This window comes from Taudactylus pleione, unplaced genomic scaffold (assembly GCF_031769625.1).
Source record: "Taudactylus pleione unplaced genomic scaffold, aTauple2 ptg000093l, whole genome shotgun sequence".
In the NCBI taxonomy this organism is placed as follows: domain Eukaryota; kingdom Metazoa; phylum Chordata; class Amphibia; order Anura; family Myobatrachidae; genus Taudactylus; species Taudactylus pleione.
The window spans coordinates 30,875,891-30,892,367 of NW_028284495.1; the positions used below are offsets into that span (position 1 = coordinate 30,875,891).

At 49.2% G+C, this 16,477-nt stretch overlaps 1 protein-coding gene across 2 annotated transcripts in view; it reads left to right on the forward strand.

Moving 5' to 3' along the window:
- The window catches only part of SMCHD1 (structural maintenance of chromosomes flexible hinge domain containing 1), a 397,862-nt gene that overhangs the window by 344,500 nt on the left and 36,885 nt on the right, over window positions 1–16,477 (forward strand). For both annotated transcript variants that reach the window (XM_088469636.1, XM_088469637.1), the window contains exon 44: window positions 9,385–9,455. In XM_088469636.1, coding sequence (XP_088325762.1) covers window positions 9,385–9,455 — 71 coding nt within the window. The remainder of the gene's footprint in view (window positions 1–9,384; window positions 9,456–16,477) is intronic.

A 16,477-nucleotide genomic window follows, 5' to 3' on the forward strand; every position in this document is an offset into this window, starting at 1 on the left:
TACGTTTATGTAACCTAAATTTTATTTTGTCATCACTAGTTTAGATAATCACTGAATGTGAAAACTTAACTGTGCTCAGAACACTGGCACGTTGGTGTGAGCGTAAAAGTCAAGAGCCAGAAAGTATTTAGGATAAGTGGACAGCAACCATTTGATTTTAAGGGGTTTATGTATCAAGCAGTGAAAAGCATGGAGAAGTGAACCAATCAGCTTTAAAGTAGCATTTTTCAAGTACAGTGTATAAAATAATAGGTAGGAGGGGATGCAATCGGGAAGCCAGCTGACATTATACCGACAGCCGGCTTCCCGACTGTCATAGCCCGACGAGGGTGAAATGACCGGCGTCTAGATGTAGACGCCGCTCATTTTACCGACGCCGGGAGACTGGCACCCGGCTTCCCGATCAAAGGGATGCCGGGCGCCGCGAGCGGACAGCCGCGGGGGGGGGAGGGTTAGGTTTAGGGCTTCCGGGGGGGACTTAGGGTTAGGCACCCCCCCGGGAGGTTAGGGTTAGGCTAGGGGGAGGGAAGGTTAGGGTTAGGCACCCCCGGGGGGAGGTTAGGGTTAAGCACCCCCCCCCGGGGGACTTAGGTTTAGGCAGCGGGGAAGGGGAGAGTTAGGTTTAGGCACTTAGAGGGGGGATTAGGGTTAGGCACTTAGAGGGGGGAGGTTAGTGTTAGGCACCCCTAAGGGAGGGTTAGGGGGGTAGGTTAGGTTAGTTAGTACTTACCTGGGGACAATCGGGATTCCCAGCGCTGTTGGGCTCCCACTGCCGGGATCTATTACTCTGTCGGCCTGGCGCTGCCAGGTTTCGAATTGCCGGCTATGCGGCTGGCGGTATTACATACCGATTCCGGTAGGAGTTGGTTTCTATGTGCCACTTTTCCACGCTTTTAACCCCCAAAATAGCAATTAAAGTGATGCACCACATTCTGAGAAATGTTATTATTTTTTTTTTTATTGAAGCATTTGCAAGTAAAATAAAATAAAAAAAGTGTACAATTGACATTATAGTGCAACTTCTAGTTGAAACCAACAAACAAATCATGATGGGCACATCATATGAGCAGAGAAACAGATTTTCATATGAAAAACATATAAAGAACATATGTTCAATAGAAACTTAGTTTAACAATGCAATGCCTCAAACTCTAATTTTTCTAAATTTCCCGACCGTAAAAGGGGAAGCATGAGCCACAGCCCATGGTCAAAAAATAAACTTCAAACTCTTATCAAATTGTCTATAGGCTTTAAACTATGCACCAATAGGGGCTAACAGATATTAAATAAAATTGAAGGTGCTATATAATAAAGAAGAAATCCCGTCTATGAATTTTAAAGAAGGGTAAACTGTAGATTATTATTCAATGATCTATAAGGTGTGGACTATGGCCCTGATTCAGAGCTGGACGCTCTGACAGTGCTCGCTCTGAATCAGGGCCGTCCCTCTTACTTTTTGGAGCGGCCTCCTGGCCGCTCGCATAGCTGTGGGTGACCACTCACAGCTATAGCGAGCGGCCAAAATGATGGTCGCGATGGTCAAGACCATCGTGACCATCGGGCTTGCGACGAGACCCTTGTGGTAGGGTCTCGTCTGCTGCAAGCCCTGGAGTGCTTTTGGCTCTATCAGCAGGCAGGCAGGCAAAGTAATTTGCCATATAAACAATAACTATGAAGTAAATTCTTTTTGGGTAGACTGAGAACTACAGAGAGCAAAATCTAACAGACACATTTTAAGTAGTAACCTCCTAGGCAGCCATTGTAAAGCCCGCACTAAAGGCATCCCCACAATGTAATGTGCAGCCGGTAATGAATAAAAAACAGACACAATATTATTCAGTTGTCTAGGAGGTGACACATATTCCATCCAGATATCAAGGCACAAATCCTCCTGGAATGAAAGGAGATTAAACGTAGGGGGATTCACACCTTCCACTCGCTGGGGAGATAAAGCCGTATGTTTAGGCATTTCAGAAGGTAACAAGTTCACAGTCACAGGTATTTCTGCAGCCTGGGTTGGAGGAGCAATCAAATCCATGAAGGTGTCCAAACGAGACAACAGGTAGTGAAGACGATCATCCAAGTAGTATAATAACAGGTCACCCAGTTCCTACGCCAAGCGATTATCAAACTCAGTATCCGTTTTTAATAGAATTTGGGTTGCCATTAGTGACTAGTACAGAAATGTGAAAGGTATCACAATCGTACCCAGCAGACCACGTTCAGGCAGAAAAATCCAGTAACACAAATGCAATATAGGAATATGACTGCAGGCAGCAGGGTTTCAAAATAAGAGCAAGTCTGAGCAGTGTATATTACTGCGAGGGAAAGAGCATTGTAGTGGGAGAGATCTACAAGTACTCCCCGATGTTCGCGCCCCAAGATGGCTACGGGCGGTCAGACACGCCTGGAAATCTTCAGGCTGGACTCCGGTGCAATAAGAACGGCTCCAGACTCGGGACCCGGATTATAATTGCAGCCAAGTGTAAAGATAGGTATGGGTTGTTGTAATGAGATAATCCTTGGGTAAATCAGCTGTTAGATCTCAATTTTATGCAGCGTGGTCGGGAGCTCATATAAAAAGCGGCCACACCAGGTGCCCCGCCCACCGGAAGTCCCATTGTGAGAAATTTACTTGATTAGCATATTGTGCTTTATATCAAAAGACTTATGTATTACCCACCAGGTGTCCACACAATGAGTAAATAAAATAAAAACTTACAGTAGAAAGAAAACATAGTTTTTGACATTGACCATGTTTTAAAAACATAATCTTTTTTTTTTTTTTTTTTTTGCGGAGAAAACCAAATATATATTTCACCAAGTATATGCACAATTAATCTGTTTTACCATAATCTATTTACTTGAAACACACATCCTACCAAAACCTCAACATCAAACTTATTATCCTAGTGGCTTGGACATTAAACAGATCAAATATTCTGGTGTGAGGAAGCCCTTGCTGTTAAATTCCATCACCTGCATACAACTGTACACCAAGATGGTATCTGATCAGACAAAAACAATTACATATACTGAATATTTGTATTCCAGTTGTAGATTATATTCTTTATTTGCCCTTTTACATTATAATTGAAGTTCGCTATTCACTTTGAAGATACTGTATTACATTTCTACTTCAGGGTCCATAGGGGTCCACAGGGTGACCTTGGGGTATAGCTGGATCCTGGATCCTCGGGCACCACGGAGTTAAAGCTTTTAGCTGCTCCCAGGATGCACTTGGGTCCAACCTCCCCTATACCCCGCCCCCGAGCCACAGGCACCTCAGTTTTAGATGGTGCCCGGCCGGAGTCAGGTCACCCTGCGGGGTGGGCTGCAGGAGCAGCCCCCTAAAGCTTTTAATTTTTTATTTCACTTAGTTAAATTTATTTATTTTTTACTATTAGTTTATTCTCTAGAGCAGCAGCGCTGGGCTGTCTGTACAGACGCCCACGCTGCCGCTCCTTCTCCCTGCTGGCGCCGCGACGCCAGCACTGAACTGGGGATCGCGGCGGGGGAAGCCAGAGTCTGTACTAGCCGGACTCTGGCTTCCCCCGGGACTGCTGCCGGAAGACGCCGGGGAGATCAGGTAAGCCGCGCACCGCTGATTAGCGGCGGTGCGCGGGTTCCTTTTAAATGCAGTCCCATGCCCCCGGTCTAGGGGACAGACCGGGGGCGCTAGCGGTGGCGGCGGGCCCCCCCTCCAGCGGAGGCATACCCCGCCAGACCACTAGACCACCAGGGTTAATATCGCGGCAAGCGGGATGCCGGCAACCCGGGGGTTAATATGCTAGCCAGGGGAGGAAGCCTTCCCTGTCTAGCGGCTCCTCCCCTCAGCTCAGCGCGCCTTTCAGCTCGGAGTCTGGCGTCGCTGAGCTGCAGATACTCGGCCACTCCTCCTCTGAGGTCTCCAGCGGCCATTTTCTCTGTGGCAGCGTGGATACTCTCAGGGAGCACGCGGACCGGTCCCCCTGTGTACCTCTCCCCTGCAGAAGGACAGTGTACACAGCGCTATAGCCCTCCCAGACACTGAATCTGGGAGGTTGATTGTAGTGGAAAGGTGCAGTGAGTATATCTTCCTGCATGGTATGTGACTTTTGCTAGTGCTGCCTGTCTGTGTCTTTTTTCTACTTACTGTCAGCCTGTACCTATCCCTTTCCTTCTCCTACAAGCCCTACAGGTGTGCGGGGGAAGGGTGTTTCTACTGACCTCACCTATATAGATCACGTATTTGTGAGGTCCGTCACATACAGTTGTGTGCTACACGGTGCCATATTGTGGGCTGTTGTTCAGCACACTGGTGAGTGCGCACGTTTTCTTCCTAAGTCATGTCTGAGGAGGAGATTGAGCACTCCGGGGCTCCGGTATTGTTCTCCTGCAGGCGCTGTTCTGCAGGAGTGGATAGGGAGGATTTGTCACAGGACGGCCTGTGCGGACGGTGCCAGGCGGTCCCTGGTACGTCTAAACCTCCCATTTCGCAGGAGCCACCATGGGCGATGTTTTCCCAGGTGCTGGTGTCCATCGCGGACCGTCTGTCGGTCCCGACTGCCGCCCCTACTAGGGCGTTGCCCCAGCCTGCCATCCCCCATTCCCCGGGTGTCCCACAATTATTGCAGACTCCCCCGGGGTCTCAGCCTGTTGGTCCCTATGCGGGGTTGCCAATGTATATTCAGTCCACCCCTGTGGCACAGCCGGCTGTGGTGCCGTTTCAGGCTCCTGTGACAGCTCCTCCACCCTGGGTGGATGCGCTTTCCCACACTGTCCAAGATTTGGCGGCAGCATCTTCGGCTTTTCAGTCGATGTTGCGCAGTGACGTGCCCTCCAGGGTGTCTAAACGCTCAGTCATGGCACAGGCTGCGCATCTTTCGGATTCTGAGGGGTTCTCGGATGATGGTGAGGTACAGGATGACTCAGCCTCAGATGCCTCAGTCCAGGAGGTAGACACTAAGTCTTCCATCAATGTGCGGGCTCTGGTTAAGGCGGTGCGGGCTATTCTTCTGATTGAGGATGAGGCACCCGCTCCCAAGTCAAGGTATCCTAGTTTTAAATAGGCTAAGGTTACTTCTACAGCGTTCCCCTTGTCTGATCAGTTGACTGATCACATGGCGGTGGCCTGGCAGACGCCCAGTAAGCGTTTCCTGCCACAGAAATGCTTGGCGTCCAATTATCCATTCCCGGAAGCGCATTGTAAGAAATGGGAAACTCCGCCTACAGTCGATTCCCATGTAACACGCCTCATCAGGAGTGCTACTTTGCCATTGCCGTCTATATCCTCGGTGAAGGATCCTACGGACAGGAAGGTGGAGACTTGTCTAAAGTCTATTTATTCTCTCTCAGGGGCTGTAGCCCGGCCGTCCATGGCCATCTCCTGGGTGGCCAAGGCCATTGAGGGGTGGGCCAACGCCTTGGAGGACACGTTTACGGATGAATCTCCGGACGTCCAGAGGGCGTTGTTAGGACAGATGAGAGATGCCGCCTCCTACATTGGAGAAGCATCTTTGGATGCTAGCCTGTTGACCTCTAGGGTTTCGGCGGCAGCAGTGTCTGCTCGTAGATCCTTGTGGTTGCGGTCTTGGAGAGCAGACGCGGATTCAAAGAAAGGCTTGGAGGCCTTACCTTTTAATGGGGAATTACTATTTGGTCCGGACCTGGACAAAATAGTAGATACCCTGGCAAAATCCAGGTCAGCCTTTCCTGCCTTCAGCTACTACACCTGCTAAGGTCCGGAGCTCGGCGTTTCGTTCCTTTCGGGTTCAGGGCAAGGCAAAGGGTCAGTCCTTCCCGAGGCAGTCCGCACCCAAGACCGCCTCAAAGCCAAAGAAGCAAGCCTGGAGTGCTAGGCGCCCTTCTTCCAAGCCAGAAGATAAGCCTTCTGCGTGATGGGACGGGCCTCCCTCTGGGGGACCCCAGAGTGGGAGGCCGACTTCTTCAATTCGCCCAGTGCTGGCACAATACCACCACGGATGCCTGGGTGCGAGAAGTGGTCTCCCAGGGGTACGCCCTGTCTTTTCGGCACAGGCCGCCTTGCCAGTTTTTTTGCACAAGTCCTTCTCAGGACAAAACCAAGGCCTTGCAGGTTCAGGAAGCCATAGAGGCCTTGCTGACGGCGGGGGTCATTATACCCGTACCACAGTCTCAACGTGGGATGGGGTATTACTCTACGCTGTTTCTGGTGCAGAAACCCAATGGCTCTCATCGCCCCATCCTCAATTTGAAGTCCCTGAACAGGTTTCTCAGGGTTCCCAAATTCAGGATGGAAACTTTGCGTTCCATCATACTGGCGATGGAACCGGGGGATTATATGGTCTCCCTGGATATCCAGGACGCCTACCTCCATGTGCCTATAGCAACATCGCACCAACGGTTTCTGCGGTTTGCTATTCTCCACAACCACTACCAATTCAGGGCTCTACCCTTTGGTCTCTCCACGGCACCAAGGGTATTTACCAAGGTGATGGCGGTCATGGCGGCTCACCTTCGGAGCCAGGGGATACGGTTGCTACCGTATCTAGACGACCTCCTCTTGCTGGCAAGCTCCCCGGAGGTACTGATCCAGCATCTCCACCTGACGGTCGCTTGTCTACAGGCGCACGGCTGGTTGATCAACTAGAAGAAATCCTCCCTCATCCCATCACAACGGATGGTTCATTTGGGGGCCCTGCTGGACTCTCGTCAGCAACGGATTTTTCTGACTCCAGAGAAGGTCTCCTCCTTACAGCTGCAGATTCACAGTTGTCTGAGCAGTGGCAGAGTGTCGGTGCACTCAGCGATGAGAGTTTTGGGGTCCATGGTGTCGGCATTCGACATGGTGGAGTTTGCCCAGTTCCATTCCAGGCCCCTGCAGGGGCTGATTCTTTCAGAATGGAACGGATTGCCACACAGGATCCGCTCTCAGATGCTGGTGTTGTCCTCGGAGGTGCGTCTGTCCCTAGCCTGGTGGCTGCAGACAGCGCATCTCCTGGAGGGGCGCCCCTTTTGGATCCCGGAATGGGTTCTGCTCACGACAGATGCCAGTCTCCGGGGTTGGGGGGCGGTGACAGGCTCCTTGTCACTTCAGGGTCGTTGGTCGGCGGAGGAAGCGATTCTTCCCATCAACATCCTGGAACTGCGGGCAGTATACAGAGCCCTGCAGTCGTCCGGCACCGCTCTTCACGGAAGGGCCGTTCAGGTGCAGTCAGACAACGCCACCACGGTGGCGTACATCAATCACCAGGGAGGGACTCGCAGTCGAGCTGCGATGTCGGAGGTGTCCCGCGTCCTGGCTTGGGCGGAGCGCTATCTTCCAGCTCTCTCGGCAGTTTTCATCCCAGGAGTCCTCAATTGGGAGGCAGACTTCCTCAGCCGTTACGATGTGCATCCCGGGGAATGGTCGCTTCATCCAGAGGTATTCCAACTACTCGTGGACAAGTGGGGGCTGCCAGAACTGGACCTGATGGCGTCCCGTTACAATCACAAGCTGCCTGTGTACGGGTCAAGGACAAGGGACGCAGGCGCAAGTCTGATAGACGCGCTGTCGGTGAAATGGCTGTTTCAACTGGCTTACTTGTTCCCTCCGATATCTCTGCTGCCTCGGGTCCTGCGCAAGTTCAAACAGGACGGAGGCACACTGATCCTGGTGGCCCCAGCGTGGCCCAGAAGGCCGTGGTACTCCGATCTGCGGAGCCTGTCCATCGACGCTCCGTACCTCCTACCTCAACGGCGGGACCTGTTGTCTCAGGGGCCCTGTCTTCACTCGGATCTGGGTCGACTATCTTTGACGGCGTGGCTCTTGAGACAGCCGTCCTGAGGTCTCGGGGCTTTTCTAGCTCCGTAATTACCACCATGCTGAGGGCGCGCAAGCCTGCTTCCGCGAGGATCTATCACAGAGTGTGGCACACTTACTTTCAGTGGTGCGAGGCCAGAAACTATGATCCCCAGGTGTTCCGAGTTTCGCGTATTCTGGCTTTCCTTCAGTCCGGTTTGGATTTAGGATTACGTCTTTCTTCACTGAAGGTACACGTGTCTGGTCTGTCGGTGTGGTTCCAGCGCAGGATCGCTGCTATGCCGGACGTACACACCTTTTTCCAGGGTGTTTTGAGAATCCAGCCTCCCTTTGTGCCACCTGTGGCCCCGTGGGATTTGGCGGTGGTTCTTAGGGCCTTACAGGGTCCTCCTTTTGAGCCCTTGGAGTCAGTGGAGCTCAAGTGGCTAACTTTTAAAACTGTTTTCCTCTTGGCAATTGCTTCTGCCAGGAGGGTTTCAGATTTGGGGGCGCTTTCTTGTCGTCCCCCTTTTCTGATTTTTCATCAGGACAGAGCGGTGCTTCGCACTCGTCCTGATTTCCTGCCTAAGGTGGTTTCCAGGTTCCACATTAATCAGGAAATTGTTGTACCAGCCTTTCAGTCACCTGATCTTTCGGCTGGGGAGACTTCCTTAGACGTTGTAAGGGCACTCCAGGTTTATGTGGACCGGACTAGTTCTGTGAGGAAGTCGGATTCTTTGTTTATCCTCTTTGGTTTTCACAAGAGGGGTTGGCCTGCCAACAAACAGACTCTAGCCCGTTGGCTTCGTTCTGTTATTATTGAGGCTTATATGCAGGAGGGTTTACCTGTTCCAGCCTCGGTTAAGGCTCATTCCACTCGGTCCGTGGGCCCTTCTTGGGCTGCTAGCCGTGGCGCCTCTGCTGTTCAGCTCTGTAAGGCGGCCACCTGGTCTTCCATTCAGACCTTTTTGAGGTTCTATGCGTTTGACACCTTTGCCTCTCAGGATGCATCCTTTGGGCGCCGGGTTCTCCTATCAGCACAGGAGCGTCCCCGCCCTTAGTTGGACTGCTTTGGGACATCCCCAAGGTCACCCTGTGGACCCCTATGGACCCTGAAGTAGAAAACAAGAGATATGGTAAGAACTTACCTTTGTTATCTCTGTTTCTACGAAGTCCATAGGGTCCACAGGGCACCCGCCCTGACGCACCTGGCTTCATATGGGCTCTGTGACTGGTCACCGGTTTTCCGTCTCCCATTTCTGTGAGTATGGTTCTTGTGTGTTCCAGTCTTCCTTCTCTCTGTTTCGTCTCCTCCTCCGGCCTGGGCTGCTTACCAACTGAGGTGCCTGTGGCTCGGGGGCGGTGTATAGGGGAGGTTGGACCCAAGTGCATCCTGGGAGCAGCTAAAAGCTTTAACTCTGTGGTGCCCGAGGATCCAGGATCCAGCTATACCCCAAGGTCACCCTGTGGACCCTATGGACTTCGTAGAAACAGAGATAACAAAGGTAAGTTCTTACCATATCTCTTGTTTTTCCTTACTTTGCTTACCACCTTTTTATGTTAAAAATCCCCGTTGTATGACATACAATTAGAATTATACAGTTTCCAATTGACATACAATTTTGTTTTTTATTTTTTTACAGTTTTCGGGATGCTTTTAGGAGATACAATCCTTCTGGATAATCTAGATGCAGCTAATGCATACAGAAAGGAGGTACGAACATCAGTTGCAGCAGGTTACAAGCAATAATTTCACAACATAAGTAGACCTAACAATAATATGATTGCTTAATTGTGCCACCCAAGTGAAACTGAATCGGTATGAGATGCCGGCGCTCGGGATCCTGGTTGTTAGAATCCTGACGCCGGCGTCTTGAAGGGTTAACATACCGACACTTGGTCGGTATGCTAACCCTTCCCACAATAAACCCCCTCTTTGGTGCCTAACCCTAACCTCCCCCCCTCCCCCCCCACCTCAGGGTGCCTGAAACTAACCTCGCCCTCCCCAGTGCCTAACCCTAACCATCCCCCCCAGTGGCGTCACTGGGGTTGGTGTCACCCAGTGCGGCACTGTGAACAAAAGTGGGCATGGTCTTGTGTCCATGAGGCAATGCCCCCTGGTGTATTATGCTGACTGGACAGCAATCGCAGTGTCACTCAGCACTGACAACAGGCCCTGCTCCAGTGCTGACACCTCATAGTGATATTTGTGTGTACAGCTTCAGTGTCTGCCCTCATACAATAAAGAAATCCCTGTGCTTGTATACCGCCGGGCACTGTTACAGGACATACAGCTGTATGTGCCAGGCGGATACGCCCACTGGTGAACCCATTAATGGCACATACCCAGGAGATGGCATCATTGTCACTGTGACAGGGATAATGAATGACTCACACATCTCACCCTTGTGTGCCCACAACACATAGCCCCACTGCACATCTACAGCCACTGTATGGAGACCCCTGACTGATACCTGAAGGACTGTGGGGCAGCGAACACACTGGTTGGAGTCGCACATAGCCTGGTGTCCGGAGTCCCTTCCTTCTCTCTCCACATAGGTGTAGGGACAGCAAGATCCTGATTGCGCAGATCGCGTACTGAGCCCTGCTCTCTCGTCATTGCGGGATAGACGGTGCCATTTCACCACTGGCCTGTTCTTGCGTGGGAGGAAGTGAGACATACACATGCTGCGCACTGCCAGCTCCAGCAGTGATGTCTACGCTGGCTGGTGGAGGGGCACGGCAGTGATGTGAGATGGAGGAAGGGTCACTAAGCTACAGGGAGCCAATGAGGAGAGGCTTTCGCCCTGATGTCACGGGTAACCGGAGAGAGATGTGTCCGTCTCTCTCTCACAGTTGCATAAAGCCTGCCTCTCCCAATCAGTGCTGCTCAGTGACACCATCCAAGGGGGTGACACCTAAATAGCAGAGCAGCTCTTCTATTATGGTGTCACCCCCCCGGGAGGTGTCACCCGGTGCGGACCGCACCCCCCGCATCCCTCTAGTGACGCCACTGCATCCCCCTAGTGCCTAACCCCACACCCTAAACCTAACACCCCGATACTTACCTTCGGTATCCCAGCGGTCAGGATGACGGTGGTCGGGCTTCTAATAGGAGAGTCGGCATCCAGACTGCCAAGATGCCAAACGCATACCGGTGAAAATGCAGCGAAAAATTTATTTTACGTTCACTAAAAACAAATCACTTTGATTATTAGTGCACGATTTACAGACCTTTACAGTCCAAATAATGTTCAACAATATTCTTGTCTTTAAATAATAATCATCATACTTTTCGGTCAGCTTTTCAACTTTGAGGGCAATGGGGGGAGCATTTAATTTATTTTCAAGACTTTACAAGAAAAAACTTTACAACTGACCAAAATACTGTTTTCTTGTGGCCTCTTTGGAGCTGACTATACTTTATATCTGCAGCAAAGAAAACTGGGCACTGAGCATTATGACATCATTTGCATTTTGGACCCATCATCCGCAGGGTTGCGAACTTGAAATATTCATAAAAATGAGATCTGCGTGGATACGTGTAACTGTTATGCATGGGATTTATTTTTCCTCTGTCACTCTCCCACTCTTCTCCCTATCTCTCTCCCCCTTTTTCTCCTTCCTGGAGACGCTGGGATTAATGAGTGAGGAGCCTCGGTTCTTTGAAACTTTTTTGAGTGCCCGACAAAGTAGGCGGTCGGATCCCAGCTGCTGCTGGTATAAGTTTTTTTTTATGCTAAATTGAAAAAGTCCTTTTTATTTTGGTATCTCACGCAGCCGCCAGAGACACTTGGAGCGGGCCACAGACTGCCTGATTCCAACAATAGATTATATCCGGGAGACGATTGCAGCTACCTCCGCTGAGGTCTGTGTTCCCGATCCTCCAGAGTGTCTAGTGCCATTGGGCAATCACGACTTCCTGCTGCCTGGCACCTGACCGTGTCTCTATAGGCCACAGCACACAGGTAAGGTCTCCATGCTGTTTCATGCAGGAAGTCTATTTAGCGGTCTGCCTTCCTCCTCTGGGGACTCGATTAGCGTTGAATCTGGGTCCGTGGGGAGGGGATCAGGTTTTTGCTTCTCGCGGGTTTCCTTCACTAGGAAAGGGGGAGGCTGTATAGGGTACTGGTCTGTCGACATTGCCCTCCTTCTACTGGACCCAGCGGTAGGAGTTTCCGATAGACTCCTCCTCTTCCTTTGGCTTGGATACTAAGTGATATCTTGCCAAGTTGTGTCTCCTGACACCGTTCCTGGCTTTTGGCTCTGGCTATTGGTGAGGTACCTGCTGCTGGTGAATCCTCTGCAAACCCTGTTGGCTTAGTGAAATAATGTATTCTTCTTTTCCTTTTTTTCTGTGTCTGGAGAGGAAGGGTTGGTTATTGAATAATTTAGTTATTTTCTGTGTGTGGATCTCTTGTCCCATACTATTGCTATTATGTCTAAGAAGGGGAATGCTTCCAACTTCCTAAGGCTAACCCAGATAAGGTGGTAGCCAAAATGTTGCCTACGCTAAATGCCAGGCTATGTTTCCAACAGCCAAGTCTGAGCCAGGTGCTGCTTGTGCAACTTGTGAGGCAGAAGTCCAAGCTCCTACATCCCCTATTCTCCTGTTGAACCAGCATGGGTGCAATCACTCAGTCTAGTAGTGACGGAGTTGTCAAAGCAGCTGGCTAGCAAGGAAACTCCTGTTACTTGCCCTGGGCCTAGCCTTGGTAAGACATATGATTCCCCTTGGGGGTGGGGGGATAAATCCAATGCGGACAGTGGGCACAAGGGTTATTACGCTTAGTTACAGTGGTTGGTGCAAGTGTGATTCTCTTTAGAGAGGTATTTTGGCACAGTATCTTCCTCCAGGTATCAGAAGAGACTGTTGTCAGCTTCTCTCAAGTCAGAGGTTTCCTTTGATGAGTATTTAGAGGACTGGAAAGATTCGGATCAGAATCGGTCTTCAGTGGCAGAAGATTTTCTTGGTAAGTTTCAGGGAGTGGAAGCCTTAATTAGGGCTGAAAGACCGGTGTTTCAGATTCTCGATGATTCTGACGTTCAGGATTCGATTCTGTTTAAATAGAGATGGCCATGGGTTTCCCTGTTGAATTAATTAAATCCCTTGTCTGGCTCAGCCAGACAGGGGATTTAATCTTACTCAGAGATTTCAGGTTTTGTACTCTCTTCCTGGCGCAAATAGAATTAAGTGAGAATCTAAAGAGGAGATGTGGCATGGACTTCTACTATCCTGGTGCCAAATGTAGCCTCTTTGAAGGATGGCTTGGAGAGGAAGATTGATTGTATGTTAAAAATAGTTGAATGCTGGGCTGTCCAGTTGGAGGAAAGCATCCAGTCTGAATATGCTTCCACCTATCTGGTTGAGACATCAATTAGCACTGGTAAGGTGGACGCTTGTGTCTCTGTTGTGGCAGTGGCTGCATGTGGCTCAGGAATTGGCAGGCAGATGAGGATTCAAAAAAAGCACTTGAAGCTCTTCCCTTCATAGGGAATGTGATCATTTTGTGTATATAACTGTCATTGGTAACACCCCTCACTCTACAAGAGCTTATAATTAAGAGATCTGTATCTCCAATATTATATATATATATACATGACATATGGGGGAATGAAGTTGACTCTTGGGTAGAGTTGGCTAAAATTATTTCTGTGGTCACTGGAGGGAGAAGTTCTTTTTTTGTCCTCGTCCGCTCCATAATCTAAGGGCCAGATCTTTCATCCAGCTTGGTCCTTTTGTTTTCAGAGAAAAATCAGAGGATAGGTTGTTGCAGGCGGTCAAACCCATACAGAACATTGGGCCGTGGAAAGGGTAAGCATTCCTGGATGGCCAATTCCAAAGCTGTCTAACAAACGTCAAGCATGATAGGGAGGAACCCGTCCAAGGTGAGCCTGTGGTGGGGAACTGTGTGCTGTTATTTCAGGAAGGGTGCTTAGGGATCACCTCAGATGTTTGGGTAAGGGGGGTAGTGACCCGGGTTATATGACAGACCTCGCAGGTCCCTCCCCAAGCTGTTTTTTTCCATATGTATTCTGAAGGATTTGAAAAAAAATGTCTGGCTTTGGAGAATTGTAATCTTTCTTGCAGCAGGCATTATTGTACCTATTCCCAAATACCAAAGAAAAATGTTCAATTCGTTTTTTGATCCAGAGACTAGAAAGCTCCTGCAAGTCATTCTAAAATCTTTGAATCTGCATATTTGGGTATCTTGAATCTAGATAGAATCTTTAAAGTCCGTCATTCACGGAATGGAGCAAAGGGAGTTTATGGTGTCTTTAGCCATAGAAGATGCCTACCTTCATGCACCTAACAGGATAAGCCATCAGTCTCTGCACTCCGGTTTGGCATTACCACTTCCCCAAGGGTATTCACATACAGTAAGTGATGGCGGCTGTTCTCAGATCCAAGGAGATTACTGTAATCTCTTCCTTGGACAATTTGTTAATAAAAGTCTCCTGCTGTTCTGTCTAAACATGTAACTAACCTGTAGCAAACTGAATGCTATCCTAATTCTTGCTGTTTCGCGTCCCTGGCAGCCACTGCACATGCCCATAGGCTACTATTGGGTATCTCCATATGGAGATGCATTATCTTATCTGGATATGTTTCAAAATCTGGAGCTTGGCAAATCTGATTGTTTTTGAGCCCTCACAGAAACCTATGAAAGCTGCAGCTGTTGTCGGAAATGGAGGAACACAGGAGATATTGGAGATATCTGCTGTGATCCCTCCATAGTACATCTGGGGGATCCTTGATATTTGCCGGTGTCCCCCCTGAAAATGTTTGTTTTCAGGGAATATCCCACAAATAATATATAAAAGTCTCTCATGGTTGGATCATAAACTATACAAAATCAGATCTGGTTTCTTCTTAGAGGAAACTCTTTTTAGGGATGGTGTTCGACACAAGCCTACAGACAGTTTTTCTACCCCAAGACAAGATTCGGGCTCTACAGAATGTTGTGAAGTGTCTATTGAAAAAAAGCAAATGTCAGTGTTTTCATGCATGAAAGTTATGGTCAAGATGGTTTCGACTTTCGAGGCAGTCCAATTTGCTCTGCATCACTCCTGGGTGTTTCAACTAGTAGTACTCCGCAAGTGGACCGGTCCGACATTCGCTTACCAGCCCACGTTTTCTGCCTGTCTCCCAGGTTGCACCACTTCTTCCTGTGGTGGCTGGACAGCCATAATGGCAGTAGGGACTGTTCTTTTGCTGTATGAGACTGTATCCTAGTTTCCATGGATGCGAGTCTCAAGAGGTTGGGGGGCAGTAGTTATCCATTCTACTTTTCAAGACCGTTGGCCAGCAGAGGAGGCAACTATGCCAGTCAATGTGTTGGTACTCAGTTCTACTCTCGCAGAGCAGCCCAGTTTCTAGTGGAAGGGTGAGTGGTAAAGGTTCACATGGAAAATGCAACTGCAGTGGCCTATCTCAACCATCAGTGAGGCGCCAGTATAATACAAGCAATGTTGGGTGAAGAAGCACATTCTTGCTTTGACTGCCATTTTCAACCTGAAAGTAGGAAATTGGGGGTCGATTATCTAAGCAGGCAGGATTTCTATCTTTGAGAGTGGTGTCTCCACCCAAAGGTTTTTCAACGGCTGTGCGACAAACGTGGTTTGCTGGATATCAACATGATGGCATCCAGGTTGAACTTCACGGTCAGGAACTATTGTTCCTTAAACAGGGACCCAGTAGCTATGCTGGTGATGCATTGGTAGTTCTGTGGAACTATTATTTATCTGTTCCCTCCAGTAGCATTACTACTGATGGTTCTAAAAAGGTAGAGAGAGGGCAAGGATAATCTTAATAGCTCCAGACTGGCCCAGGAGGGTGTGGTACTCAGATCTGCTAGAGGGCCTCTGTGGCTTTTTCCTCAAAGACCAGACCTTGTTAGGTCAGGGTCTCTTTCAGCACCTTGCATTGTCTTTGCTTGCTTTAATGGCATGACTGTTGAAACTGCATTGTTAAAGTCCAAGGGTCTGGCAGATAATGTATTCTAGACTAGTTTAAGAGCTAGAAAATTTATATCAGCCAAGATTTATCATTGGGTATGGGCGACATACATTGTGTGAAATGAAGAACTTTCCAACTCCATTCTTTAGATCAGTGTTTCCCAACCTCGGTCCTCAAGGCACACTAGCAATCCAGGTTTTAGTGATATCCATGCTTGAACACAGATGGGCAAATCAAAATAACTGCAGTACTAATTAAAACACTTGTGCTCAAGTATGGTTATCCTTAAAACCTGGACTGTTGCTGTGCCTTGAGGACCGTGGTTGGGAACCCCTGCTTTAGATTATCTAGGTTATTCCTGTTTTTACAGGAATATTTTAGGTTGTGTTTTTTAAAGGCTCGGGTTTCATTTCTGTTTTCTTACAAAAGCGATTGGCTCTGATCCTGGAGGTTCAGTTGTTTTTTCAGTGGGTACTGCTTGTACCCCCCGGTAGTCCCATGGGTCTTGAAGGTGCTCCTTTTGAACCAATGCCAGCCAGCCCAAAATTGCTAACGTGGCAAGTGGCATTTCTATAGGCCATTCCTTTGCTAGGGTTTCAGAGTATGGCACCCTCTTGTGTCTGTCTCTTTTTTTTTACTTAGAATTGAGATATGGCTGTGTTAAGGTCAAGCTTTGCTCTTCTGCCCAATGTGGTTTCGGGTTCCACATTAATCGGGAAATTGCAGTTCCTGCTTTGTTTCAAGAGTCTCAGGATGAAGAGTTCAGTTATCCTTTG